A 27,322-nucleotide genomic window follows, 5' to 3' on the forward strand; every position below is an offset into this window, starting at 1 on the left:
GTACTATTTTTATAAAATAAGATCGAATCTGACCTAAATAGTAAAGTAGTATTTTTCTTTTTCTTTCCCTCTTTTAAAATCAAAAGATATATACTTGTTGTAACAGTGAAGACGCCCATAAAATAAAAAGTGTAAGTATAAAATATAAAGTGAACATTTTCTCTTTATTTCTATACCTCAAATTCCATTTCTCCAGTGATAACTTTTAATATTTAGACGTGCATCCTTCTTTTCTTTGTATATATAGAGACATATATTAATAGATAATTAAAAACAAAAATCAGACCATACTAAAATATAATTTTTTTGCGACTTACTTTTTTCCAATTTAGCAGAATATCACAGACATATTCTCAAAAGTTAACATTCTTATTAATAGCACAATAGCATTTCAAAAATTGTGATTTATTTACCAACATACTATTAATGAATAGTTTCTTTCAAATTTTTTATTAGAAAAAGTGCCGCCTGAAATATCTTTGTGACATTTCTTCGGCACATTCGTGCCAGTACTTCTCTAGGATCTAGACGTGGATTACTGGGCGTTAGACATGTGTGTTAGCAGTTTTGAGTTTCTTATCCATTTGATGCATGAAGCAGGGGAAGTCTGCGGGGTCTGGGACAAGAACATGAACCAGTGTCTGACACTGTGGGTGTCGGTCCAGCCTGTATTAAGGAAGTAGCTTGACTGTGAGGGCCGCAAACTCTTCAGCAGGATAAATTTGTATCACACTCAGACTGGTGACTCATAAGTTATGGGCGGAGATAAAAAGACAAAGCTCCGGCTAGATCAACTTCTGATTTCAGAACTATGATAGCCAATGGCAATTCTTTCAGTGAAAATGAAAATTAATACAGTTTCATTGACGCTTCAAACAAGGCAGACAGATCCTCTTCTGACTGAGGGCGTGGTGCAAGCTTGGTGACCCTTTCCTGAAACAGTAAACAAAAGGCGTATCAAGGGCTTTGAAAAGACAGTTTGCAAAAACTACTAGGTTATGTAAATTAACTTGGGCAAACGAAACAATGACTTGATATAGCTACATCTTTAAAAATCATATTTCTTGTTCGCTTTGTACTTGTTAGCCCCCAACTCAGAAGTTTATCAAGTGACACTTCTCTCCCACAAAGTTTTCAAAGTCACTGTCCTTGCCTTATGCCCTGGCAATATCCTTCTGCCCAAATGTACAGAACCAAACCAGCCTTGGGAAAAACACACCTATAATGACCAAGCCACGTCGGTCAGCAACCTCTGCCAGCTCTCCCTGTGCAGAGAGTGTTGCCCCAGGCATAGCGCGTGCAGCCAGAGAAAACAGAACCAGACCTTCCTTGACTTCAAAGGCTGTATGTTTTGTAACTCGGACTTTAGGCATATTCAAAAGAACATCAGGACATAACTTTCAGTCTATGGGCAACAAGTGACTCCTTTTTAAATATTAGCTAAGATTTTATTTCCACTCTCCCAAATAAATTCATTGCCTTGCTTAATCTTTCCAATAATTATTGAGTCAAGTCAGCAAAGCCAGCCAGCACACCCTTTTGCTATTTATGTTCCCATCGGTGGCTCCTCGATTCCTCTGGGATAGGGGATTAAAAGACATTATTCATTTCTGGGCCTAAATAAAATTAAGAAATGTGCCAGTTTTGGGGGTTCCATTTTCACTGGTCTCTTGGTCTGTGTTCTTGTGATAAGAACTCTTTGGGGAGCGTGTGTGGTAGAAGAAGGACACTCCACGAGGACAGGGCTGTGCTCACTGCGTGCCCAGCACCTACCAGAGCGTTTGACGCACAGTGAACAGGTACGCAACAGTTATTCGTTGAACTAATGAAGAGGTTGGGAGGGGGGATGGTGGCATCTCGAAATTCACGCACGTAGGACAGTACTCTGATTCCCCGTCTCTCCCGTTTTTGACATCTCAGAACTGACATCCACTCAGGCAGATCTGACCACTTCTCACCCCCCGTTCCAACACGACCCAAGCGTATGCCGCCCTCACTCTCCTGTCTTACTTGCGAGGCCTCTTAAAGTTGTTTCCACTTTTCCTTCGCTCTCACCCCCTTGATGTCATTCTCCCGATGGCAGTAGAGTGGTTCCTCTCACCCACACTATGAATCTGAGCACACCAATTCCCTTGCTTTATGCTCTCGGATAACTTTCCGTTGCAATTAGAACGAAACAGCCTCCGATGCCACCTGATCTGGCCCTGGTTCTCACCCCAGCTCTGACCCTTCTCCCATTGGTTCATCTCACTTAGACCCAGGTCCCCTTTCGGTCCCATGAAAAGGCTGATGCCCACCCTGTCTCAGGACTTGCCCCTTCTGCCTGGAATGCCTCCACCTCAGTCCGAGGCCTGCTCTGACCACCTTGCTGGAGCTTGTTCTACACTGTCCTGCGTGAACTCACCGAGTTTTTCCTTCATACCGCTTATCATTGCCTGAAACGATTTCATCTGTATCTTATTTATAGATTTGCTTAGATGTTCATTGTCTGTCTCCCCGCAAAGAACTTTTATTTTCCTCCTCACCATATCCCATATAATACATGGTATATAGCAGGCCTCTCTAAGTAGTTGTCAGGTAAAAGAAAGAATGAAAAGAAGAAAGGATGTAAACAAAAAGCGACTCAAAATTGACCTACATGTAAAGACTAGAAAGCAAGAGATAAACCTTAAAATTCTTAAGGGGAAAATTTCCATGGCATTGGATTTGGCCAAAATCAATCAACAAAAGGAAAAAACAGATAAAATGGACTATAGCAAAATTTAAAACTTTTATACATCAGGGGACATTATCAAAAGAGTGAAAGATAACCAATAGAATGGGAAAGATATTTGCAAATCAGATATCCGGCGAGGGATTAGTATCCAGGATATGTAAATAGCTGCTACCACGCAACAACGAAACCCCCAGACAACCCAATTCAGAAACAGGCAAGGAACCTGAATAGACTTTTCCCCAGGGAAGATATATAAATAGCCAATAAGTACATGGAAAATTGCTCAACATCATTAGTCATTAGGGAAATACAAGTCAAAACCGCAATGAATTTCCACTCACACCCATTATAATGGCCATCAAAAAAAAAAAAAAAAAGGAAAGAAAAGTGTTTAACAAGTGTTAACAAGTGTTGGCGAAGATGTGGAGAAACTAGAACCCTTGTACACTTGTTGGTGGGAAGTGAAATTATTCAGCTACTATGGAAAACACTTTGGCAGTTCCTCAGAAAGTTAAGCATAGAATTACATGATCCAACAATTCTATTCTTAGGTATATCCAAATAAATTGAAATCAGGGGCTAAAATAGATACTTGTAAACAAATGTTCCTAGCAGCACTATTCACAATAGCCAAAAGGAGGAATCAACCCAAGTATTTATCTGCAGATAGATGGGTAAACAAAATACAGCATATGCATACGATGGAATATTAGCTGTAAAAAAGAATATAATTCTGAAACTTTGAAGATATTATGTTAAGTGAAAATAGGGAAAGCACAATAGGACAAATATTGTACGATTCCACTTATATGAAGTACCTAGCGTAGGTAAGTTCATAAAGATAAAAAGCAGAATAGAGCTTACCAGAGGCTGGGGGAAGGGAGGATGGGAAGTCATTATCTACCATTAGACAATAGGGCAGAGCTTCTATTTGGTGATGGTTTTACAAGATTGTAAATATACTTAATGGCATTGAATTGTATATTTAAAAAATGGTTAAAACAGTAAATTTTGTTAGGTATATTTTACCACAATTTAGAAGATAAATTAAAGAAACAGGGAAGGATGGATGGGCAGATGGGAGAAGGATGGCGGACAGTGCGAAGGAGTGTGCGTGAAGCCCAGGGAAAACTGCACGCCCCGGTAGATCTTTTAGAGACTCTAAAGAATTTTGAAAATCCGTAGCGAGGCAGAGACTTGTTCATGGTGACTTGTGTATATGTTTGTGCCACGATCAAGAACTGAAGTTCAGCCATTTGCTATGGCCGAAGATGGCTGCCCCATTATTCTTTTTATAATGGAGAGAGTCTTATGCGATAAGCTCAAAGGCCCTTAAAATGATCCTGTCTATCTTTGGGGAAGTCGTTTAGGGCTCTCAGAAGTACCTCAAGCCAAGCTGAGCTGAGTTTCTCTCCCACATGTCTAACCCCCAACGACTAAACGGTTTGCGATATAGCGCCCACACATATCACGTGTGCTTTATAAAAACTAAACTCTCAGAATGAAGATGCGTTCCGCAATGCGCTATTATTTATAGACGTGTAAGACTGAAGAACAACGGATTAACATGGGCACCGAAATAAATCTAGACTTCTACTTTTAGCACATTCATAAAATAACAACATTTCGGCTGTCCTGTCTGCCAGGGAGTGGAAGTGCTCATTTGGGTAGACAGCTCTCCTCAGTAATGAAATGTTTTGATTTGAAATGTAAACGTTTCTTTGCAGAGGTTTCAGAAGCTCAGCCTGGAAGATTAATTCATTCTTGCCTGCTCCCCTCGCAGCCTGGCGATGGCGGTTGGAGGCTTCTGTACACAGGGCTGCTGTTTGCTGCTGCCACTATGAGCGGTGGTGTTTGGTCATGAACACTGGCCTGGTTGTTCCTTCCAGAGAAAACCAGTCCCCCACTGCTGAATGTAAAAGGAGCTTTATCGAATGCTGACTACATGAAATAACCTCTTTGCAGGAACCAGTATGTCCCCCTCACTGCCTTAAATCCTGTAGGTACTAATAAGTGAAGATTAGTCTGTAGCATGTGTAAAATTCTGAAGTTGCCATAGCATCGCTGTAAAATGTTCACTGCTGCCCAAAACAAACAAGAAAACCCCGCAGTAGTTCTTCATTTGCAAGATAATTTCTAAGAGTCTTTCTACAGTCCTGTGAATAAATCCCTCTCTTTCTTTATATCTATATCTATGTCTATATTTATCTATATACCTTTCTATCTGTATTAATTAATTAATTTATATCTATCTAAAATGGGACTAGCGTTAGTTAATCAAAATTGGCTATGTTTTTCCCAATCATGAAACCATGATCAAAGGAAAAAAGGCAGCATGCATATTGGGGCTGCTTCAGGAATACAGCTTAGGGAACTCCTGGCTTCCTACTTTACAGACATGACTTGTATTCAAAAGATTCTATTTACCTCGCATCTTTTGTGAAATGAAGAAATTAGTGTAGTCTAATAAAGGTTTTGCTATCTGTATTTCCCAGTATGACATGTGCACTGAGGCATTCAGAATGATAGCTAATTAACTTGCTATTTTAGTGGATGGTCTCAAATGTCAATCTGAAATACCTTCTGAAAGCGAAAGTCTGAGCTCAGTAGAATTAAAACAGTAAACACTTGCCAAGGTGTCCTGATGGCTGGAAGATCCTTTGCCACCAGCAATTAAATGGCTAAGAACATCATACAGGTTCATTTGAAAATCATGGATAACATTCCTAGAGGGCAACACACACATACTCCTGAATACTTTCCTGGGCCATAAATAAGCAGAACTTTTCAGAAGACTCCCTCCCCCCTTGCAGAATACATTGTCCCTGGGACCATGCTGTAAGAGCCAGGACAGGCTTTTGTCGCTCCTTGTCACTGGTTGAGTCCTAGTAAATCTCAGGGACTTCTCAAGAAGTTGCCGCCATTCAGCCATTAAGCTCACCTGGACAGAAAACTTAGAAGGACCGGACTGCAGGTAGGTGTGCATTTAGCCTGTGCCAGGTGCAATAGAGAATGGATGAGCATAACAGATAGCTTACTGCCCTCAGACAACTCACAATCTAACACGTTTGAATAAAGTAACAGCGATGGTCATATTTTTTCACTACTTTGTCCCCTGGACTGTGGGTTAGAACTAAGGGTTTGCGAGTTAGTCTAGAGGCTCTGCTACACTTTGACCCTCCTCCTTTTCTCGTTCATTTGTATTTAGAAGCAACTGAGTCCACTGTGTCCGAGTCTAAATCAGGGAAACTGATGGCCCACGGGCCATGACTGGCCTGTACATTGGGAAATAAGGGAATCCACCACCAACATCTAGATTGCTGATTTTTCTTGATTCTCCCAATACTGGGACCTGAATTTCTGCTTGGAAATGATAAATTGTAGCTGAAAAGAGGCTTACCCAATGAGATGGGTCATGTGATTTCTAGTTCACAAAAGTCTCCACCACTCTCTATTGCCTTAAATTATTTCGTTCATTGCTGTTACCTGCTTGGCTCCTGTGGACATACAAGTCTGTGAACCTCATCCATATAAATCTTATCTTATGTGAGCTGAGGTCTGCAATATTCTGAAAACTTTCTAAGTGGGGAAGAAGCTAGTGTGAGGCCCTTGCATAACTGGAGTGGGGAGAGGAAAAAGCACTGCTCCTTATGGTAAGCAGGATACTGTGTGAGCAGATATTCTAGCTGCTAACTCCGTTCCATGGTCAGGGAAAGATCCATGAACACCTTTGGGCAGACACGCCTTACCTCCACACCCTCACAGTGTGTAAGTGGTCCTTGCCTTTCTCGTTTTGGACAGGAGGACTAAGTGGGCGCCCTGGACCTGGTGAACCTAGTGTGGTCATGACTCTGAGTCTCTATTTTATGGTAAACTGCAATGGACATGGTCTTGGCCTATGGGGGTCTGATGCTATAGTGTCATCGAAGCAAGGTCCAATGGGGGATAAACTCTCTTTGTGAGAACTCTGGGAGGGCAAACTTGACATCTACTATGGTTCTACCAAATAAAGGACAACAGCTCAGTTTAAACTCTTTACAACATTTAAATCAACAAAATAAGATTTAAAGTGGCAGAGATATGTGTGTATGTGTGTATATATATATATATATATATATATATATATATATATATATAAATTATAGAGCCTCCCAAATACTTTAAAAAGTGATTTTTGTCACAGTGATTGTAGTTAATAATACTATATTGTATATTTGAAAGTTGGTAGGAGAGTAGACCTTAAAAGTTTCCAACACAGGAAAAATGACTTTGTAACTATGTATAATGATGGATGTAAACTAGACTTATTATGGTGATCATTTCACAATATGTACAAATATGGAATCATTATGTTATACACATGAAACTAATATAATGTCAATTATATTTACATAAAAAAGTAATTTTGTAACAGTCTTAATTTAAAGGTCCTGTCTACTCTTCACAGTAGTAGGAATTTATAACTCTTTAGAGTGGAAAATAATATTAGTGGCCCTTCTGGAATAGCTTTGCATAGTTTTGTAGGGATTCTCAAAGGAGCAGAAATGGAGAACAGAGAGATTTTGGCATACCTTGAGATAAACGTGGTTGTTTTTCCCTACAAATTTCATAAAGGCTCCTTTCAGTTACATCATAAAAGTTTCACAGTGTTATGGATGAAGACAGCTGTGCGCGAGCCTCGGCCCCTTCTCCCTGGAAGCGGAGCGCTGCTCCCAGTACAGCCGGGAGGACCCGTGGGTTTCCATCATGTCAGCATGTCCCCCCTGCTGTTTTGGGCTTCCAGCAGGAAGCGAGGATGCGCTGCGTCTCTTACCTGGGGCAGCGTTCCTTTCACTAATGCGGGGATGTCGGCCTTGGAGTAACCAAGGGCAGCTAGGCCATCATCAACATCCAGATCAAATAAGAATTTCCGGAGCGTGTCGGCCAAAATAGGCCCAGCATCCGCGGCCCTGGCCGTGCGGGTGTCAGCTCCTGGAAGACACAAAGCACGGGTGGAAGGCCCTGGGTGCTGCTCAGTCACAAGAGAGCTGATAGATAACCTACTGCTGGCTCCCCGACACTGAGGACAAGGACACCACTGTGCCTCCACATGGAGGCCAGCCCCGTGCTCAGCCCCACAGAAGACAGATGGGCTGGGCCAGTGTGGAGAGAAGTCGGCTGGGGCAGCTATCCTGGCTCTCACATTCCCGATGAGCTGCTCGCCCCTGGTGGGGTGGGAAGAAGAGGAACAGAGCCAAGACAAGGGGCACAGGAAGGAGACTAAGAAAGAAGGCTGGTGTTTGGATGAGGAAGGAAGAGGGCTTGCAGCAGAAAACACGGCGCAAGTAACTCCGGGGGCTTGGAATTTGCTGACATCTAGAGGTACACGCGGTCATCGCCTTTCCTCACAGCAACGTCTTAGGAAAGGAAGACCAACTCTCTGCAAAAACGCCTTGTGAGATATGGATATATAAGTACAAAAACTCCAACATTAACTGCTGAAAAGGAGGAAAGTGACCAAAATGAGTTGTGTGTGGCCCGAAGAGGAAGTCTTTCCTGTCTATAGCCATAACCAAGAACCAAGAACATGAAGACGCTCAGAAAACGATATTTAATATGTAGATGACCATCTTTCTGGTGGAGGGGAGGAAGGGTGCCGAGGGTGGGAGATATGAGAGGGCAGGACCTGGACATCATTAGTACACAAAATCATGGAGGCGCATCTGGAAGGGCCAGGGGGTTCTGCCCTCAGTCAGGGTGGCAGCGAAAGCTCCCGGACAAAGGGACCTGATCCGCACCCCTTGGCACGCCTGCTCCCTTGTATTCTGGCTGAACACCTTCGCTGCCAGGAAGTGAAGCACTTTACGAATGGAATGCAGCATTAGGTACTACCCCGAATGCCTCATGCTGCTGGCGAAGCCCACTTTCCCTGCGTTGTTCAAAAGGAGACTGGAATGCACGGCTCGCCTCCACACCAAAACGTATTATTAAATCGGTTTTAACCTTTCTCTTCTAGGATAGTGAGAACTGTTTCAGTAAACCAGGAAAAAAGTATAAATAGGACCGGATACAGGGATAGTTGGGAGAGCAGCTGGTTGGAAGGTAAATTTTGCCTGACAAGGCCAGTCTATATTACACAGCAGCAGCTACAATATGCAGTGGGTGAAATGGTGACATAGATCGTGAGGTTTATGAGATTTTTATTTTCCTGGGATTATTGCCATAGAACGCACCATCAAAATCTCTGGGTTTTCCTACACGGTGTTTTAGAAAAAAAAAAAAAAAAAGAGGGCAGGAAAGAGAATACATTAGCATACAGCTAAGAAAATCTAAGATTACATAAGAAGTCAAAATATTTAGTGACTAACTACAGAATAATATTAAACAAATTTCCTATATAAGAAGAAAGAATCAGTGGGTTCTACTGGCCTGGGTTTTGTCTAACAAAGGGAATCCCTTTCTCAGTAATTTCGTTGGTGATCTGGAATGTCAGCTCTAAGTTCTCTCTGGTTTTACCATTAACCATACATCTAGCCTGCTATTGTTTGGTTTCCTGTCCATTTACATCGTTTGCATATTTACAAAGACATCTGAGATCCAACAGATGGCTGAACAGCATCCCTAGACCCCAAGGTAAAAGGGACACAAGATCCTTGGTAAAGTAGGCGTCGCGTGCTAGAAAAACCAAGCCCCCAGCACTGCTTCTCCGCCCTGGACCCCTTTCACGAGCAATCCCAGCACAGTGCCTGGAACTCGGGGAGGGGGAGGGCGCCAACAAACTCGTGGGAGTGTGGGAGAGGAGCGAGGGATGAAGCGGCACTGCGGAAGGACGTCTGTGGTCATTCCCAGCTTTCCGGAAGTACTCGGGCAGGTCACTGACATTTGATTAATAAACTATCTCAAAGCAACATTTTTTTAGCATTATCCTTTATGGTTTATCTTCCGAAGCAACCCTAGGAAATACCCCACACGTGTGGCTCACAGCTTTACGAATAATGGTTCGTACCCAGTATCTCTGCCATCTCCAGATGCCGCTCGGGAAACATCTGTGCCGTGAAAGTGAACACCGCTGGGGAGGTGAGCACAACAGAAAGGCCGTGAGGCTGCGGAGAAACGGAACACGGGGCCGATGGGGCGAAGCCGGTCTTCGACCCGCACGGTCTAGACAGTCAATTACCTTATCCAGTACTCCAAGCAAGCAAGAATTGACAAATACGTTTATGGCAATTACAAGGAATATAAGAGTTAATTAAAAAACTTATTATAATTTTACCACCAGTGGGTGATCCACATTATAATCCTTTGCTTTATATGTCTTCACCAAGCCTGAAATTGGGTAAGACATTCCATGGCTAGAAAAGAAAAAAAGTCTTTATGTTGACAGGCAGATATCAGAAATTCAAATTAACACTACAAAGATATCCTTACGGGGGAGCCCTTTGCAGTCTCTCGATGATCCTATTATTTCACAAAGATACATATTTTGTTTTCTTTCATTTAAAGATATATTATTAGGCATTCAATATTTGGTGTTATCTATAACAAAATCTCTGAAATGTTCAAATTCAAATGCTCATAGAACTATAAGATATTAAAATGCAGAAGTTACTCCCCAAACACATTGGTTAACCTTATGATCTTAAAGAAACTGAAAATTCACTTTTAAGTTTCTTTAATAAGCTTCAGGACATGTGTTTTCTATCTTGCTCTGTGATGCTTTGGCAGCATGCTCCTGCATAAGCTGACGAGGAGAGAGATGTCCATGGGAGTTTTATGAGCCAAGATGTGCTATAAGATATGCAAGCCTGACTTGCCAATGATCTGTCTCACCAATAACTGACATATCCTTTTGAATGTTACATACTAATAAATGAGTTGAGTCATAAATGGTTATTCTAACCTGAAAGTCTTTTAAGGCATCATGGTTTCTATTTGTGAGGAGTTTCCTTTTTTTTTTTTTTTAATGGAAAAACTCTTCATTTCCTCTTGAGTTTTTAGTGAACAAATAAGATAGTATTATAGTTTAATAGATGATTCAAAAGAATCACATTGTGAAAAATTACTATAGTTACAATTAATATATTGAAAATAAAATGTTTTATGATAGTAAAATGGTCTGTAAGTTTACTGATATGGGTTATTGAATGACTTTGTGCTTATTCATCAAAAGATTTACATTTCATAGAAAAATAAAATATTTTGGTGAACCGTATAATTATCTATTCTGAAGATAACCATTATAGAATATTTCCTTTTAGTTTTCTTATGTATATCTTTAATTTATGATCATACCATGTATTTAGTTTTCAATGTTGTTTGTGTTATGTAAACATTGTAAACATTTTGTACACTTTTTTCCCATATTATTTTATACTCTTCTAAATTATTTTTAGTAGCCTTATTTTATTCTTTGACTATTGCACTTTAGTTAACCATTTGAAAACTGTCAGAAATTTAGGTTGTTTCCAAAATTTTCAATTATAAATAACACTTAGGTGAATATCCTTCTTAGGAAATTCGGTGATCATATCATGATTATGTTTTGGGGCAACATTCCTAGAAATAGCATTAGTGGGTCACAGGGGACAAATGTTTTTCAAGCCCTGGGGAGATTTTGCTCACTTGATTTTTAGAACGGTGGTGACAACCTCTGCTCCTCTCAGCAGCGGAATTTGGAGGTGACCATTTCATTGTATTCTCCCTGTAGCAAAGGCCTATTCTTAATTCTCAGCGTTCACTGGTATTCATTTTTAAGGCGACATACGAACAAAGTTCTGATCAAACAGGTTAATTCTGGGCTATTGACAAAGATTCCGATCTCTCTCTATTTGTGAGAGATTAGGAGAAAAAAAAATATGCATTTGAGGTTTTAAAAATCCACAACACATGGTGAGGATGTGGAGAAATCAAAACCCTCGTCCATTGCTGGTGGGAAGGTAAAATGGTGCAGCTGCTGTGAAAAACGGTCTGGACATTCTTCAAAATTTAAACCTAGAAACACTAGCAATTCCACTCCTAGGGGTGGAATTTTCAATTACATAATCAATAGACATGAAAACATATGTCCATAGAAAATCTTGTAAACAAATGTTCATAGCAACATTATTCACAATAGCCAAAAAGTGGAAATAACTCAAATGTCCACCAACTGATTAATGGATAAATAAAATGTGGCCTGTCCATACAATGAAATGTCATTCGGCGATAAAAAAGGATGAAATAGTGATACATGCCTGAGTGAACCATGGAAACACTATGCTCGGTTACAGAAGCTGGACACAAAAGACCACACGTTATATGATTTTATTTATGTGAAATGGCCAGAATAGGCAAATCTATAGAGACAGAAAGTAGATCAGCAGTTGGTGGGATGGGAGGATTGGCGGTGACAACCAAGGAGGACAGAATTTCTTTTTTGGGTGATAAAATGTTCTAAAACCGATTGTTGGAAAAACCATGAATATGCTAAAAACCACTCAATTATACATTTTAAACGAGTGAATTATATAGTGTGTGAATTATATCTCTATAAAGCTATTCTCCACCCCACCCCCCAAAAAATCTACGACCTAATAAACATTTTAATTAAGAAGATATTCCAGGACTCTAAATTAACTTTCTTCTTTCTATAGCATGTTTAAATCTTATCACCTGTCTTAAATTATAAACATGTTAAAAAATTTCAAACCAATGGCTTAGATGAAGAAATAAAATCCCAAATTCACTCACCACAGATGAACACCAGCATTTCCAAAGCTAATGCCAGCAAAAGTACTTGCCAAGTGCATGTTGGACCGTGCTTCAAGATCATCAGGATTTCTGACAGCCCTGTGGGTGACATAAATACCTAACAATAACACATCAACATTGGCATAACCAACCGAATAAAGAGCTGCCTTAGGGAAAGATCTGTAAAATAAATGCTACTCAGTAGGAAGAAAAATTAGGCAAGTTGTTCAAACGACATCTTGTCTTCTAAAGGAAAACTGGAGACAAACATATTTCCTCATCAATGGTTTCAGCAGAGGCATAATAAATCCGCTGTCAGGTTGTTTATATGATAAAAGTGCCCAGGGAAGCAAAGCACTGACCCTTGGATTGTGAGAGCTGCCGAGCAAAGTGCCCTGAGACTCATTCTTCTTCTTCATTTGTCAATGACCTTGAATGCAGTTGTGAATGGACTTAGAGTAAACATATACTCAGAATGCACTGGGCCCAGACTGGTTCACTGAAATGAGTCCCTGTCGCCTGGGGCTACCTGCAGGATACTCGCAGCCCGCCCAGCCATCTTTCTCTCTGTGACACTGCTCTAAAATGTACCCACTGGAGGATTCTTTCGTTATCCATGCAAACTGCGCATATTACTTTAATATTTATTATTGTGGAAGTGGGTGTTACTATAGGACAAGCCTTTGCTTGTTCTATATGTCCCCAGTGCCACTTTGGAAAAACAAATTCTCAAAGGCCCCTTTCGGATGCAGCGTGGCCTTCCTGCACGCACTGCTCTGAAACCCTGCCCTGGGGAGGAAGCGTAAGTCTGCCCAGCGAACCGCTGCTCACTTGCTTTTTCAGGATTTTGCCTGGAGTAAGCGTTCCTGTTATGAAATGGGTGCCACGGTCTTTCCCCCCTTTCCTCCGCAATGGTTAGGTGTTCGCGTCTCCTTTCTAAAACTCAGTGTTCCGTATTTCCTGAATAATAAGATGAAACAGTAGGTGACTGAGGTTCAGCCTTTCCTCTGTCCGTTTTAACCTCTCGCCTCCCACTTGCGCTCTCTGCCAGACGTGCTGGCTGACCGTTATCTGGATCTGCTTCTACCCCGTCAAATGCTGCCGCGCTCCCTGATGGCGGCTGTGAGCCCGTGATAGTTCTGTGTCCCTTCCCCCTGCTCTACTACAAAAGTGCCCTCTCCAGTGCAGCTTCCAGGTCAAGGCCAGAGGAGGCACCGTGCTCACATCGAGGCTCACTTGAGCCATGTTCTTTCCCTCCTTTGTGTATAAGTACAGAAGTGAGTCTGACTTGGCATGTCTTCATGTCTCAGAAATCAGCATTCATCTCCAAGTATATCTTCGCTCTCTCGGGAGCCTATTATGACTATGTCTTTCATAAATTTCATAACCTTTTAGGAAGCCTTTATATCTCTCGGGACAGGCAACTCCACACATTTAATTCTTAAGTTTAGCTCATGTGAGTGAGTGTGCTCACTGGGTCGGTTCCATGTGACTTTGCACCGGGCCTGGATGGGCACAGCCAGCATCCGCCTCTGTGGTTCTCTGGTCTGCCCTTGGTAGCCAAATCTCCAAGGACTTCTCCTCTGCCCTTAGCTTTGCTTTTGGGGTTTTGATGATTAAAGTGTCTACCTGCATCTTTCATAAATTAGGGTCCCCTATTTTGTCCCCCCACAGCCTTTGCCTCTTCGGATTGAAGGTTCCATCTTCCCTCTGTCCTCACATGGTTCCCTGCCCATCCCTTCCGCCCTTCCGAAAACCTGCTGGGGCTTCTCTGTGTCCGTTTGACTGACCTTTTGGTGAAGAGACTTGCTCAGGACATCTCAGGATCTGACATACCACTGTTGATGTGAGGGTGGAATGTGGTTTTTCCCTTCCGTTTCTGTCCCCTCTGGATGACATACCTCTTCAGATACTTAGCGACGATCCGCAGTGTGTGGACGGCCCAAATGTCGCTGACTGGGTTGCTGCCCTGGTAGGCTGGCCGAAAAATGGGATTTGGAGGGCAGGGGCTTCTCATGTGGTAGGGAAGGGCAGAGTAAGACTCCAGGGCGTGGCTAGCAAGAAATGTTTAAAATACACAGATGGAAACATCGTCTTCCTCCTTGCCTCTATTCAGATTACAGACTGTCTTAAAAATGCACTCACTCCATTGCAGATACTCTGTGTAGCAGCCATAGCACAGTGCATCCCACTAGTCAGCCTCCGGCCGACAACGGGCTGTGGTAGAAACACTGAAGCCGAGGGAGCTTGCCTAAGACTCTGGGCACGTAACTCAACATCTCAGAGTGACTTCTCTCTCACGCCTGGCACAGAGCCGTGGCAAAGCGAGGGTGTATGCAAGGTGCTGACAGGGTGAGCACGGTCCGGCCCAGGGACCGTCAGCTCCCGCCCAGGTTGCGGTGGCCCTGGGCGGTCCCCGGTCAAGGTGGCTACAGAGGCATGCCCGCTCCCACGACTGCTTTTGCCACGTCCCTGTGGCCACAGCTGCGGCTGGGGCCGTCCATCCTGAACAGCAGGTTTATGGCTCGCCCAGGGCTTCACCTACTCACCCGTCTTTATGGCCTCAATATTATTTTAATCTAGGAAAGGGGATGATCATAGCTCATGCTGGGGTCGCCGTGGAGTACGAATCGATAAATGCTTAGCAAGGACTCTCCGCAAGAAAAGAGTGTCCGCAGACCCAGCTACTGAAAAGGCCGCTGTGGGGGGTGCCCGTACCTACCAAAGCACGTCGAAGCCGCTGTTGGTGACCACCCTGCCGGGCATGTGCCACGTGTGCCAAGGGTCCACCAGCCCCAGCGTGGGCTTCAGGGCTCGCGAAGTGATGCCTGCGACAGGGGTAGTCAGTAGAGGCTGTAGGTGGCGAGACTCCATTGAAAAGCATTAAATAACTTTAGGATAGCGAGTTATCCTAAACAATTAAAAAATGTGAGATAAGGTTCCTTCTCACGTCGGGAAGTAGCAAGGAGCCGTGGAAAGAGATGTGGAGGCAGAAAGCCAGGTTTTCCCGTGGAGCTGAAGCTCCTGCCGGTCCGTGGGAGCCGAGGGTGAGCGACTCTTCTCAGGCCCGGCAGGAGTATTTACGCCGCAGAAACTGGCCAATACTACAAATCAGGGCGTATTCACTTAATTCATTCCAGACTGCTGGTTTCCTAGCACACCACTGGGTTGAGTCCTTGCTCTGCCACTTATTGTGTGTCTTTGGGCAAGTCAGTTTGCCTCTCTGAGTTCTCGAGATCAAACTATAGTCACAGGGCCTCCATCCCTCACAGAGCTGTTTTAAGGACCACATGAGATATCATTATGGAAAAGTCTTAAAGAACTGTAAGGTAGAATTTAAGTTTTGGTAACTATTATTATCTTAACAATGTCAAAGGACAATGTAATTTAATTTTAAAAGAGGCGTTACTATAAATGTGTGGTCGGATGTCAATTTATTCCGCTACGGAGGCCTGGAAGAAGGATGCTGAGCCAGATTCAGGGAGAGGGCCATTTCGACCACCTGAGCTGAGAGTCGGATAAAAATGACAAAGAAGGCAGAAAGCAGAGAGCGTGGTTACTCGGGCATGGGGCTGGAGGGAGCGACTGGGAAGGAGCAGGTGGGAACATACTGGAGAGATAGGGCTATTGTGTATCTTAGTTGGGGTGGTGGTTACACGGATGTCTATATTTGTCAAAATCCACCAAACCAGGCTCTTAAAATTATGCATTTTATTATATAATGTTATACCTGAATGAAACAGACTTAAAAATATATATCTATAAAAGATGTCCAAGGAAGGAAATAATCATTTATCATTGACGTACAGTCATTAATCTGGGCAGGAAAATGGCCAATCAAGATTCCTGGCATTTCAATATGCTTTTTAGGTGATTCTCAACAAGAAGTTTATTAGACTGTTTCATATTTTTATATATACTTGGAAAAAGCAATAAAACGTTTATGTGTATATCCCCTCCCCTTAACTCCATCATAACTCCTTGATTGTTAAATACTAGGACTAAAGAAAAGGAGGTGTGAGTAAAAGGTAAGAGATAGAATTAAAAAAAAAAAGTTACTGGGCAAAGTTCTTACCAAGTTTTACTTTCAAGTGTTCATAGTCAAAAATGGCAACTCCAGTCGTTTCGCTCCCAGTTCCCGAAGTAGTTGGGACTTGAACAAAATAATATTAATTTTACTAAAGCATATAAATAAAGTGGAGATAATTAGCGTTAGGAAATGAGGAGCAGGGTTAGAGAGGGAAGCTTTGCTGCCCTCATTGCTTGTCCGATGTCTGTAACTCTATCAACATGCATGTATGCTTCACGTGCATGCCTGTGTCTGCATTAACATGCATGTTTAGCATGTAGGGTGCCCTGCCCATGCCTGCTCTGAATGCATGAATGTGTGACGTGCATGTGCATTTTGATGTGTGATAGCTGTACCTGTGTTAACACGTGTGCATAATGTCCACATCTGTGCTAACGCACATGCAGTTATGCGTGTATGCGTGATGTCTGTTTCTGTATGAACAGTGAGGAACTCTGGGAACCTCGGGCTCCTCCAGCGCCAGAGCTCAGGCAGCTGCAGTTGAGTATTCAAACAAAGGCTGCTCAGCATCTCCAGGAAGAAAACTCATATTTGCCTCTCTAAAAGACATCTTTATTCCCTCTTGGCAGCAAGCATAGTAACGCTTTGCCTTTGCTGGGCTTATGGTTTTGTAGTTCTGTCAAGTTTCTAAACTTTACTAATCACCCCTCCGTGTGATGCCGACACAGTTTCACGAGAGGGTTCCATTTACCAGACATCAATTATGCTGCTCCCTGCTGACTGCTCATTCACATCAAAGCAGTTCATCTGCCATCAACTCACTCCTGTCCCGTCACAAGGCCCATTCACAATGGGGGCAGAAGACAGGGGGAAGAGAGAGGACAAGACTTTAACTGATATTTTCCAGTTACTAGTTAGTGTATTTTAACCATAAAACTTTAAATAGTAATAAGCTAACAGCCATAAAATGAGAGGGAAGAAAAGACAGAAAGATCTCAATGTCTGTGTAAAACAGACAAGCTATTCTGATCTGGATTTGCATGTCTGTGCCCCGGGCAGCCAAAGAGCAGATGTCACCCACAGTAATGTGGCCATGCTGGCCACATGTCCCAGGGCAGAGACAAAGCCTCAGGTCAGCTGAGAGCTGTTATGTGGAAGAAAGGGTTGAGTCAACACCAGAAAAATAATAGCGAATGCTCCCCTTAAACTCCACAGTGGCTGGACAATTGGGACAAAACAGAGAAGGTTTAGCGGACTAACCTGTGATCTAATAAAAAGCCAGTGATGACCTTCTTCCTTTCCTCCCATAGTGTCTTCTTAGCTTTAATCTGCAGTCTTTCCTGCCACTAACCCAAATTGTCTCTATCTGTGTAATAATGAAGATCAGAACTTAAACATAAATGAATTGCTACCTGTTTTGGTCTCCCAACAGAGCATTACACTGACATGAGAAATCAGAAAGCTTTGGAAACACATGTCCTAAAAATCCTGGCTTGCATCTTTCCTAAGGCCTTTTGACAATTGCAAAATAAAACAAATGAACAAGCAAATGAACAGTGTTTACCTGCAATCAGAGGCTTAAGAGGCACAGACACAGGCTTTCCCTTCCCTATGGGGGCACTGACATAATCTAGGAAATCAGAGTGAGGGCTGGACGCATACAGGTTAGCGGCTTTACAGGTGTCCATGGTGGAGCCACCACCCACAGCAACATATGCATCAAAAGCTCCCTTTCTGGCAAACTCAATAGCTTCCATGAAGCTTGGAGAAGGGAAAAGAAAAACAATTATGTCATATTTTTCAGAAGTAAATTGCCATGACATTATGAGCGACCTGGGTCAAGTTTTAAGCAAACAGCGATACATGTCAGCTTCCATTTAAAGTAAGCAATAATAATAATAATAAAATACCTTCTATCAGTTGGTTCTACTCTCACATTATCATAAACCTTGAAGTTGATACCATTCGCCACTAGGGAATCCATAACTATTCGTACGGGAGGGAGCTGGGAAAGGTTCTTGTCTGTCATCAAACAAACATTTTTAGCACCCATGTTCTGTAGGTCCTACAATAACAAAAATAACTTATAAGTTAAGTTCAATGGCATTAGAAATGTAATAAACACTTCAGGCAACCTTAACATTGAACATTTTTAAAAATGAAGAACTCAACTGTCGTCAAGTTATACTTTTTAAAAAGATATGTAACCTCTATAATAGCCTCTAAACATCTTAAATACTTACCATTCCTACTTCCTTTGTAACCCCTGCTCCGTATCTAATATTTGAAACAGCCATCTGAAAAACAAAAAAAGATTTAGGTAATGGGTGTATTAGAGATTTGGTCATTTCATTTCTAAAAGCCTGAAATAGTTCTTCCTTGTCTTGAGAATAAAGTATATATTCTGCAGCATGGCCTCCCAGGTCACCCCCATCAGGCTTCAGACTCATTGAACTGCTTTAAGCAAACCATGCCTCTAGTCACATTGGAATCACGTACCTTTTCTCACACACTTCACAAACTCTCAGTAGTTCCCTCAGCTTGAAATGCCTGCCTTCCCTTAGCTGCCTCCATGGCTAAATTATCTCTCGAATTTCATCTTATTTTCTAATTTAAATGTTGCTGACTCCTCTTGTATTTTTCATCCTTTCATTCACTCAGCTAACCATTCATCATTCAACCATTCATCTATCCTACTACCCTGGCATGCATGTATCCATCCATCCATCCATCCATCCATCCATCCATCCATCCATCCATCTATCCATCTATCCATCCATCCATCCTCCCACCCACCCAATGCTACTGAGTGCCTGCTATGTTCTAGGCACTGTGCTAGGCTCTGGTTACACAGTTACAAACAAGGGAAACATGGCCTCATAAAGTTTACAGAAGAGAGAAGAGCTTTTATATTGATAGGTGATGAGTCACTTTTGGCCCAAAAATATGTTTTGTTTGATCCATGTTATGTTTAAATTTTTTATGTTTGAATTGGCTAATAACTCTTAAAAACCAGGATTAAAAACATCCAGTGTGACTGTCTGCTCTCTCTTGGATAACTGGGCAACACGGGGCCTGCCCTGCTGTGGGGCAGCAGTCACACGGGGAGTGGAGGCTGCACCCTTCAGATAGGCCTATTAAACTCAGCACCGTCCTCACCCAGCCTGCTCACGCATGGTTTGCTATCAGGCCCCTGCTGGTATTTAACTTATCGCTCCTGAACGAGGAGGAGACAGTATTTAAACAAATAATTATGTAATTACAGAATTAATTGTTTTTATATTTTTGTGTCAAAAGATTACTTGGACATCTTTTGGGATTGTTATAATTTCAAAACTAAAGAAGACTTAACATACAACATATATAATAAGTTGGAAAGTTTGTAGAACCAGGAACCTGTCCTATTTTAATGGCTATACAGAAGACAGTATTCTAAATATTATTCATGTTATCAAAAAACTTATATTCCATTATTCTAACAAGGTGCTTGGCTAAATAGTTCCTGATCATATCATGAAATTAGGGATCAACTAATTACAGATTTCAAATGAGATGATAATGTATTAGCAAGATATCCTAATCATATTTTTTTTTTCAGGTCATTTATAAAAGAAATAAAGGATTGATTAAATTTACCTCAAAGGCATAATCTGTTGTTTTCCCAGAAGGTGAAAATCCAGGGGCTAGAAATGTAAAATTTAGCATCAGAGTAGGCCTCAAAAACAAGGCAAAATATTGTTATTTGACAGTAAATTGGTATCCCAGCAGTGAACATAAGCATCTCTCTCGAAGCCTTACCTAAAATATATTTTTCAGGTTTCATTGTTGCATATTAAAATTAAATCTGCATTTTAAGACAATGTAATGTTAAGTTGATGCTGACTGTGTGAAAATAAAGTATCTTCACTGAAATTAAAAAATACTTATGAAAACATAATGTGTAAAAATCTTTTAGGAAAAAATCCTCTAGACTCCAGAGTTATTTTAGAGAACAACCATTAGTAAATTCATTAGAGTTCTGCTTATACCTCTTATTGTCACCATGATCATTTGTTTAAGATTTTCTTCCCATGGAGGTTACTTAACATAGTAAGATAGTTCTATTTTTCAAACTTATACGTATAAAAAATTCAGTTTTCTTAGTAAAATTTGCTGAAAAATATAAACTAATATTTTTTTGCAAAGCATCCAGTTTTAGTTGTGGAAAAAATAATTTTTCTGTGATAGTGGAACAAGAGGGCCCCACTAAGTGAATTTTATCCTCATTTTTATCTACTATTTTTCATCAGTTCTGGTTAGCCAGAAGATTAAATAAAATGTCTACAAAACACTTTTCACTACTTTTTCTTTTTAAAGAAAAAGAGACCATAACCAGACGACGATCTACCTTCAGTTACCTGAGGGCTGGAGTATCCTTAATGAAAATTCAAATTTCTTTGATCCCTATTGGTGTTAAAGAAATAATCTATTACTCCTGTGATTAAAGTTTGGGAGAAGACATAAATTGGGTCCTATTAAACAGCGAGGTTATCTTTCCCTAAATAATTAATTTTATTCTGCCAAATAGGACAGTCCTGATTCTTTCTTGAAACCGAGTAAGAAATGAAGAAAACCAGCTGAAGACAAAATTCTGCATATGTTCGTGAGGGCCTGAAAGGCTGGGGATGCTCCTGCTGGGTAGATGGCCGTTAATGAACGACAGGCCCCTTGGCTTGTCCTCAAGTGTGAGTCACTCCAGCGGCAGGCAAAGCCCTCAGCCAGATTATCAGTTCTACTCCCTAACAGGCTTCTCAACAGGTTTTTGCTTAGGATCCGGGCAAGGCAGGCCTCCCTCTCACCACGCTGTTTAGATTTGACCTTTCCTTCTAGGAGGTGAAATCAGTGCTTGTGCCAGTGATGCATGTGACATTCTGAGGACACGCTGAAGCTCCAATGAGCTTCCTGCTGCTCTGTGGACAATGGAACCGGTAAGGATTAAGATGTCTGTGGACTCTGAAAACTTTTGTCATTATTTTTAATTATTAAAAAACAGAATGTCATTTTAAAAATTGATACAAATTTTTTTTTTTCCACCTTTTAGGAACCACCTCATTCTCTAGCCTCTTTCTTTTTTGAGATGTATTTGAAACTTCCAAAGATTTCATCTTGATTAATTCTGTTTGATGAATTCAGACAATCTGAAAACCCTATCCACACCGCCACGTTCAGCTTTGGCATACCATTCTATCTGAAACAGAAAAACATTACAAATAGTACTGAATATATATTTGAGCCAAATATATAATCAGCAGCATACATTCAGCTCACATCGGACAACCGGAGCTACAATACACATTACCAATTTCAAATGAGAAGACACCCATTTTTATCAACCTTCCTACGTCCCTTGATTTTCTTGCTTTACCCTTTGCCCAAGTGTATCGTAAGTGCCAACTGTGAAAAAAACTGTGGCCAACATAAAAACACAAATTGTACTGTTACCTTGTGAATAAGTATGAGAATGAGTTGGGCACTGGCATCTAGGGAAAAGAGAAAGAAAAGAAAAAAAATACATAAAGTGAAACTAGAAAAGCAAAAGCGAGGAAACCTGAATGTAACTCACTTTGCAGTCTAGTCTTAAGATGCTATCAAAGTAATTAATAGCTGTTGGCAAACACTGTACATAGAAAAAAACAGAAATTGCCCTGGACAGTGCTGTAGGCTCATTCTTTCATGAATTATTCAAGCAGTACTTAATAAATGCCTATGGGGAGCTGGGATGAGCACTCTGGGAATACAAGCAAGTCCAAGATGGGGTCCCTGGACTTGATAAAATCCAGGGTGTAAAAAAGATGGGGCCCCTGGTCTCAGTAAGGGCCCAGGTCTTAGTAGGTCAGGAGCTTTGACCAAACTCACCCATAGGTCAACACTCATGCACCTCATCTCCCCGTGCCCGGGCCCCAACCCTCTCCTAGGATGGCTTGGCCTGTTCTTCTAAGAACTGGTTTCCATTGTCCTGTTTGGTGTTTGAGCGTGGCAAGAAGTTTTTTGTGTTTCTATTTATTGCCCAGAGGACCTTGTCATAGTGGAGTTCCCATAGACATCTGAGTGTATAACCTTCCTTTCCCCATTCGAATTTGGAATGGAAATATCTAACATCTGAGGGGGAAGATGGGGAAGGAAGGAGAAGGGATGAACTCAGTGGTGGTCATGATCACCAAAACTGAGACTTGGGAAGTCAAAAGCACGCGGTGGTGAGCACCGCCATGAATCAAGGCTGCCACCTCGTGGGCGCTGCTGAGAACGCCAAGTGCCAAGAGTTTCCCAGCTGGTCTGATCCAGCTGCAGGTTCCCGCGGGAGAAATGGAAGTAGGCAAGGCCAAGGCGTTCTCCTTCACTGGTGGACTCTGCACCCTCCAAGGACAAGAAAAGGGAGGCAAAGGGAAGAAAAATTAAAAATCAAACTCAAAGCTTTCCAATGTTCAGGACCTTGGGAGTACACACTTCCTTCCACCCCTACCCTGTCTTTTCCCCATTTTTCAGGCTTGGAGGCTACTTCAGTTCATTTCTATTCCTTCCTATTCGTGCTTTGAATCTCATGCCCTCTTGTGGTCTTGAGACCTCCATCTGTCCTGTATTTCCTAGTCTTCCCTTTCACTCGATCCTTGGCATATCGGATTTAAGAGTTTCATGCTTAAAACGTCCGGCCTCTTGCCCTCCCCCACCCCCTTCCCTGCTTGCTCTCTCTCTGGCTCTCCCCTCCTGGCCGCCATCCACTGGCCTCATTTCTTTGTCTTCCGCACATTCCTTGGCATTCTGAAATCGGGCTGCTGTCTCCATGAGTCCCAGCTTTCCTGTTGTTACTTCTCAGAAACTTCCTAGCGCCTGCTCTCACAGCAGCCAACACTGTGGGCCACCCTCCTTGGGTGGCTGAAACATTCTTCTTGGCTTCCAGACCCCCTGCTCACCTGGGTTTCCTCTAATTATTCTTCCTCTGGCTTCTTTTCCACTCTGCCCATTCCTTAAATGTTGGCTTCTATCCTGGGCTCATCCCTCACCCTTTAGAGCCAAACACGCATCAAGGCCCCAAATATTTCTCTATCCAAATCCATCCACTTCTCTGGGGCCTTCTGCCACTCTCTGGTTCTGCTGTCCTCTCTCGTCTGGATTACTAGAGTTCCTAACAGGTTTCTCTTAGCTCCACCTTTGCCACACTGTGGCCAGGGGCATATTTCCAATGATGTCCCCTCTTGTTTAAAAGTACTTCGGTGGCTGCTTGTGGCTCATAGGATGCAGTTCAGATCTGACTCTGCCTCACTGGCCCCACTAACCTCTCCAGCCCGGCCCTTCATTCCCTCCATCTCTGGGGTTGAGCTCTGGAAAAATGAACTTGGTTCTTGTCCTTTCATCAACCACGCTCTCTCTCTCTCTCGCCTCCAGAATTTTGTCCTTGTCATCTCCTCTGCTTGGAACAGACTTCTTCTGGGTAACTAGGTGCTTTCTCATGTCAAGTCAGATGTCACTTCCCTAAGGCCAGGGCCCTGGGCTGACACACTCTCTCTGTAGCCCACAGGACCTGTGCCTCTTTCCCCATTAAAACTTATCAGACTGTGTTGCTGGAGCCCCCTTCCCATTTCCGTCTGCTTGGAGACTATAAATTTTGTGGTAACGAGGCAAGAGGCATCCTATCTCACAACTTTATCTGCAGTGCTCGCATGGTGCCAGGCACAAAGTAAGCCCTTAATACTGAATGAATGAATGAGTAAATAAATACGTGTAGGCATTCAAAATCTCCTGACCATCTTCTATCTTTTCCTGGTGTGCAAGGACACAGAGCCTGGCTTAGGGAAGCAAATAGACTGTGAGCTCCCCCACCTTCTAAGGAAGGCCTGAAACCACTGATGGGCTCCTTTGCACTCTTCCTGAGAAGCAGAGGAAACCCCAGGTAGAGCAAGCCCCTCATCTACCCAGCTCCTGGCTCTGGCTCAATCATTTCAGCTTTCACCCTTGTATCACTGACAAGCTGGCCATCCTCTGAGCAAAGGCCAACCCTTCCCCTGTGCACGAAATCTCAGCCCCACCCATCTACTCAAAGACATCACTACCAATTCTTCTCTCTCCTGCATCGCCAAAATTCCCCTCCAAATAGATCTTATCCATCAGAATGGAATTGTTACTTTTCCCATTTTATATTAAAAAGCAAATGGCAATCTTGTCTCTCTTTCCTCTCCTGATGTGCCCCCACCTCTCTCCTTCCCTTTAGCTGACTGTACCTGCTCTCTTTAATTTCTCTTCTCTCATTCTCTCTGGAACCTCTTTCCAATCGGTCTTTGCCCCATGACTCCACTGACCAGTTTACCAGATTACTGATGTACTTCACCTTGCTAATATATCACTCAGTTCTCAGTTCTGTCTTCATCTTACCTGACCTGTCAGCAGGTTCACTCCTGTTCACGCTCTCCTCCCTGGAAATACTTTCTTCCCTTGGCTTCCAAGACAGCACTCTCTGGTTTTCTTCCTACTGCACTGGCTACCCCTGATCTAGTTCCTTTTGCTCTTGAGTCTGAATGCTAGGTCCCAGGGTTTAGCCAATGGGCGCGTCTCTCTTCTTTCCACACTCACTCCCTGAGTGACCTCACCTCTTCTCATGGCCTTGAGAGCCTTCCTTCTACAATGATGACTTCCACATTTATCTTCCTGGTTTAGACCTCTCACCTAAACTCCAGATTCAACTGCCTGCTCAGCATCTCCACTTGAATGTCTATTAGGCATCTCACAGTTTTCTTGTAAGACTCAGCTCCTAGTCTTCCCTCAAAGCCTCCGTCCCACCTCAGTTTAATGGCAACTTCATCCTTCCAGTTGTTCAGGCCAAAAAACCTTGGGGTCATCCTTGACTACCCCCACCTAGCCCCCAATGTCTCTAACCTCATCTCCCCCTTGCTCACCCTGCTCTAGTCACCATGTTCTGAAACTATGCCAGGTGTGCCCCACCTGTAGGTACCATTCCAGAGAGCCACATTGTTTGCTCTCTCCCTCCACTGATCTTTCTGTAACAGTTACCTTCTCAGTGAGTGTGATTGGCTAAGCCTCTGAAGATATTCTGGTCCTATTCTCTGGAACCTGTGAATGTTATTTGATAAAGAGGGACTCTGCAGATGTGATTAAATTAAGGATTTTGAGATGGAGAGATTATCTTGGATTACTAGAGGTGGGGGCTCATGTAATCACAAGCATCCTTATAAGAGGGAGCTGGAGAGAGACCTGACGCAGAAGGCGGCAATGGACCACCGAAGTAAGATGCTACAATGCTGGCTGTGAAGATGGAGGAAGGGGCCACAGTCAAGGAGTGCAAGGAGTAAAGCCCTAGAAGCTGGAAAGGGCAAGAAGATTGATTTTCCCTTAAGGTCTCTCAGGGAGTGTGGCGCTGCTTACGTCTTCATCTGGGCCCTTTATTTTAGAATTCCCTTACTCCAGAACTGTAAGAGAAAAAAATGTGTGTTGCTTTAAGCCACCAAGTTCATGGTAATTTGTTATAACAGCAATAGGAAACTAATTTAGAGAAGACGGTCTTCACTGATCATCTTCTCTAAAATTCTATCCCCCTCCTCCAACACCCAATTCCCCTTTACTGTCTGTCTCTAACATTACTGTCTATTGACATTTAACATACTGAACTTAGTTTATTGTCTGCCCCACACATTCAACAGCCAGGGAGGTTAGGCTGTTTTATCCCCTGCTGAACTCCAGGGATGAGAACACTGTGAATCTGCAATGAATGTAAGTCCTTCCTTCTTGGGCTTCCTCCCACCTCTCTGGCCCTGCCTCTTATGCTTTAATGCTGGTTCCTTTTCCTCCACTCAAAGCGCAGATCATTTGCAAATCTAGATGCCTAAGGAGCAGCTGGCTGTCAGAGCAACTGCTATTTGGAGTGAGTGGTGGGCTGTGCTGGGTCCCTCAGCAGCTGGAGTCCCTGCCCTGTCCTAAGGTGGCCACTTCGCCTCTTCCCCAGCAGACTTTCCCCAGATGAAATGTGGGCCCAAAGATGCCATTTCCCAATTTTCCGAGATTTTTATTTGAAATCTCTCACTTTTAAATGCTTACCTTATTTTAAAAAATGAACATGTGCAGAACAAACAAAGCACCGTTTTCCCCTACTGCTATGACAATGCTGCTCCCCGGGATTTCTCAGAGCTTTTCTCCTATGTTTACAGTTTGTCAAGGCCTTTGCTTCCACACTCATGGTTTCAACTGCCCACTACACACGTGGATGAGTCCTCAACTCGCTCCTGAGCTCCAGAACAATATATTCATTTCCCTGTTGGTTGTCTTCATCTGGACATACTGGAGGCATGTGCTACTCACAATGCCCAAGGCCGCAGTTGTCATATTCCTCCTGAAGTTAAACTTCCTACAGTCCCAATCTAGGTAAATGGCCCAACTGTTTTCCTGAGGCTCTAGCCAGAAACCTCGACTTCTGTCTCAATGATCAATCCCAAACTCTGCTGATTTTAACCAACTCCTCAGTATTTCTCACATCTATCCCTTGTAGCAGCTGCCTTTCCTTGGTGCTGGAAGCCATCCCCTTTTAACTGAAACCTTACAATTACCTCTAGTCTTTCTTCTCCACTCTATACCGTCACGGGAAACTTTAATATAATTCTAATTATGCCACACTTCTTTGTCATACAACTGTTCCAAAACATGCTCTACATGACATAGGTTCCAAGGGATATGAATGGTGTTGCTTCTAAGAAGAGTTCTATGATGACTAGTTTAGAATAAATAGTTTAAAATACAGCTAACCTCCCCTATCCACCCCCACAGGGCTTCGCAGAGCCCTGTGTATGCCAATGTATATCCTGACTCTCCAAGAGGGCTATGCAGCAGAG

The 27,322-nt window shown here is 42.6% G+C and overlaps 1 protein-coding gene across 5 annotated transcripts in view; it reads right to left on the reverse strand.

Moving 5' to 3' along the window:
• Nucleotides 1-427: 427 nt before the first annotated feature.
• ADHFE1 (alcohol dehydrogenase iron containing 1) overlaps nt 428-27,322 on the reverse strand; it is a 29,337-nt gene continuing 2,442 nt past the window's right edge. Inside the window, exons 1-14 of one of the 5 annotated variants that reach the window (XM_036232813.1) lie at nt 21,936-21,973; nt 21,528-21,681; nt 20,091-20,137; nt 18,698-18,751; nt 18,365-18,519; nt 18,019-18,215; nt 16,500-16,577; nt 15,147-15,252; nt 14,326-14,478; nt 12,425-12,523; nt 9,969-10,047; nt 9,702-9,798; nt 7,530-7,687; nt 428-933 (exon numbers count right to left, since the gene is read on the reverse strand). In XM_036232813.1, the coding sequence (XP_036088706.1) occupies nt 850-933; nt 7,530-7,687; nt 9,702-9,798; nt 9,969-10,047; nt 12,425-12,523; nt 14,326-14,478; nt 15,147-15,252; nt 16,500-16,577; nt 18,019-18,215; nt 18,365-18,519; nt 18,698-18,751; nt 20,091-20,137; nt 21,528-21,546 (1,326 nt within the window). In that variant the 5' untranslated portion in view covers nt 21,547-21,681; nt 21,936-21,973 and the 3' untranslated portion in view covers nt 428-849. Of the gene's footprint in view, nt 934-7,529; nt 7,688-9,701; nt 9,799-9,968; nt 10,048-12,424; nt 12,524-14,325; nt 14,479-15,146; nt 15,253-16,499; nt 16,578-18,018; nt 18,216-18,364; nt 18,520-18,697; nt 18,752-20,090; nt 20,138-21,527; nt 21,682-21,935; nt 21,974-27,322 lie in introns of those variants that run through there. The other 4 variants (XR_004954593.1, XM_016152900.2, XM_036232814.1 and 1 more) reach the window with 4 other exon arrangements.

Source organism: Rousettus aegyptiacus, unplaced genomic scaffold, assembly GCF_014176215.1.
Source record: "Rousettus aegyptiacus isolate mRouAeg1 unplaced genomic scaffold, mRouAeg1.p scaffold_m13_p_15, whole genome shotgun sequence".
Taxonomy (NCBI): domain Eukaryota; kingdom Metazoa; phylum Chordata; class Mammalia; order Chiroptera; family Pteropodidae; genus Rousettus; species Rousettus aegyptiacus.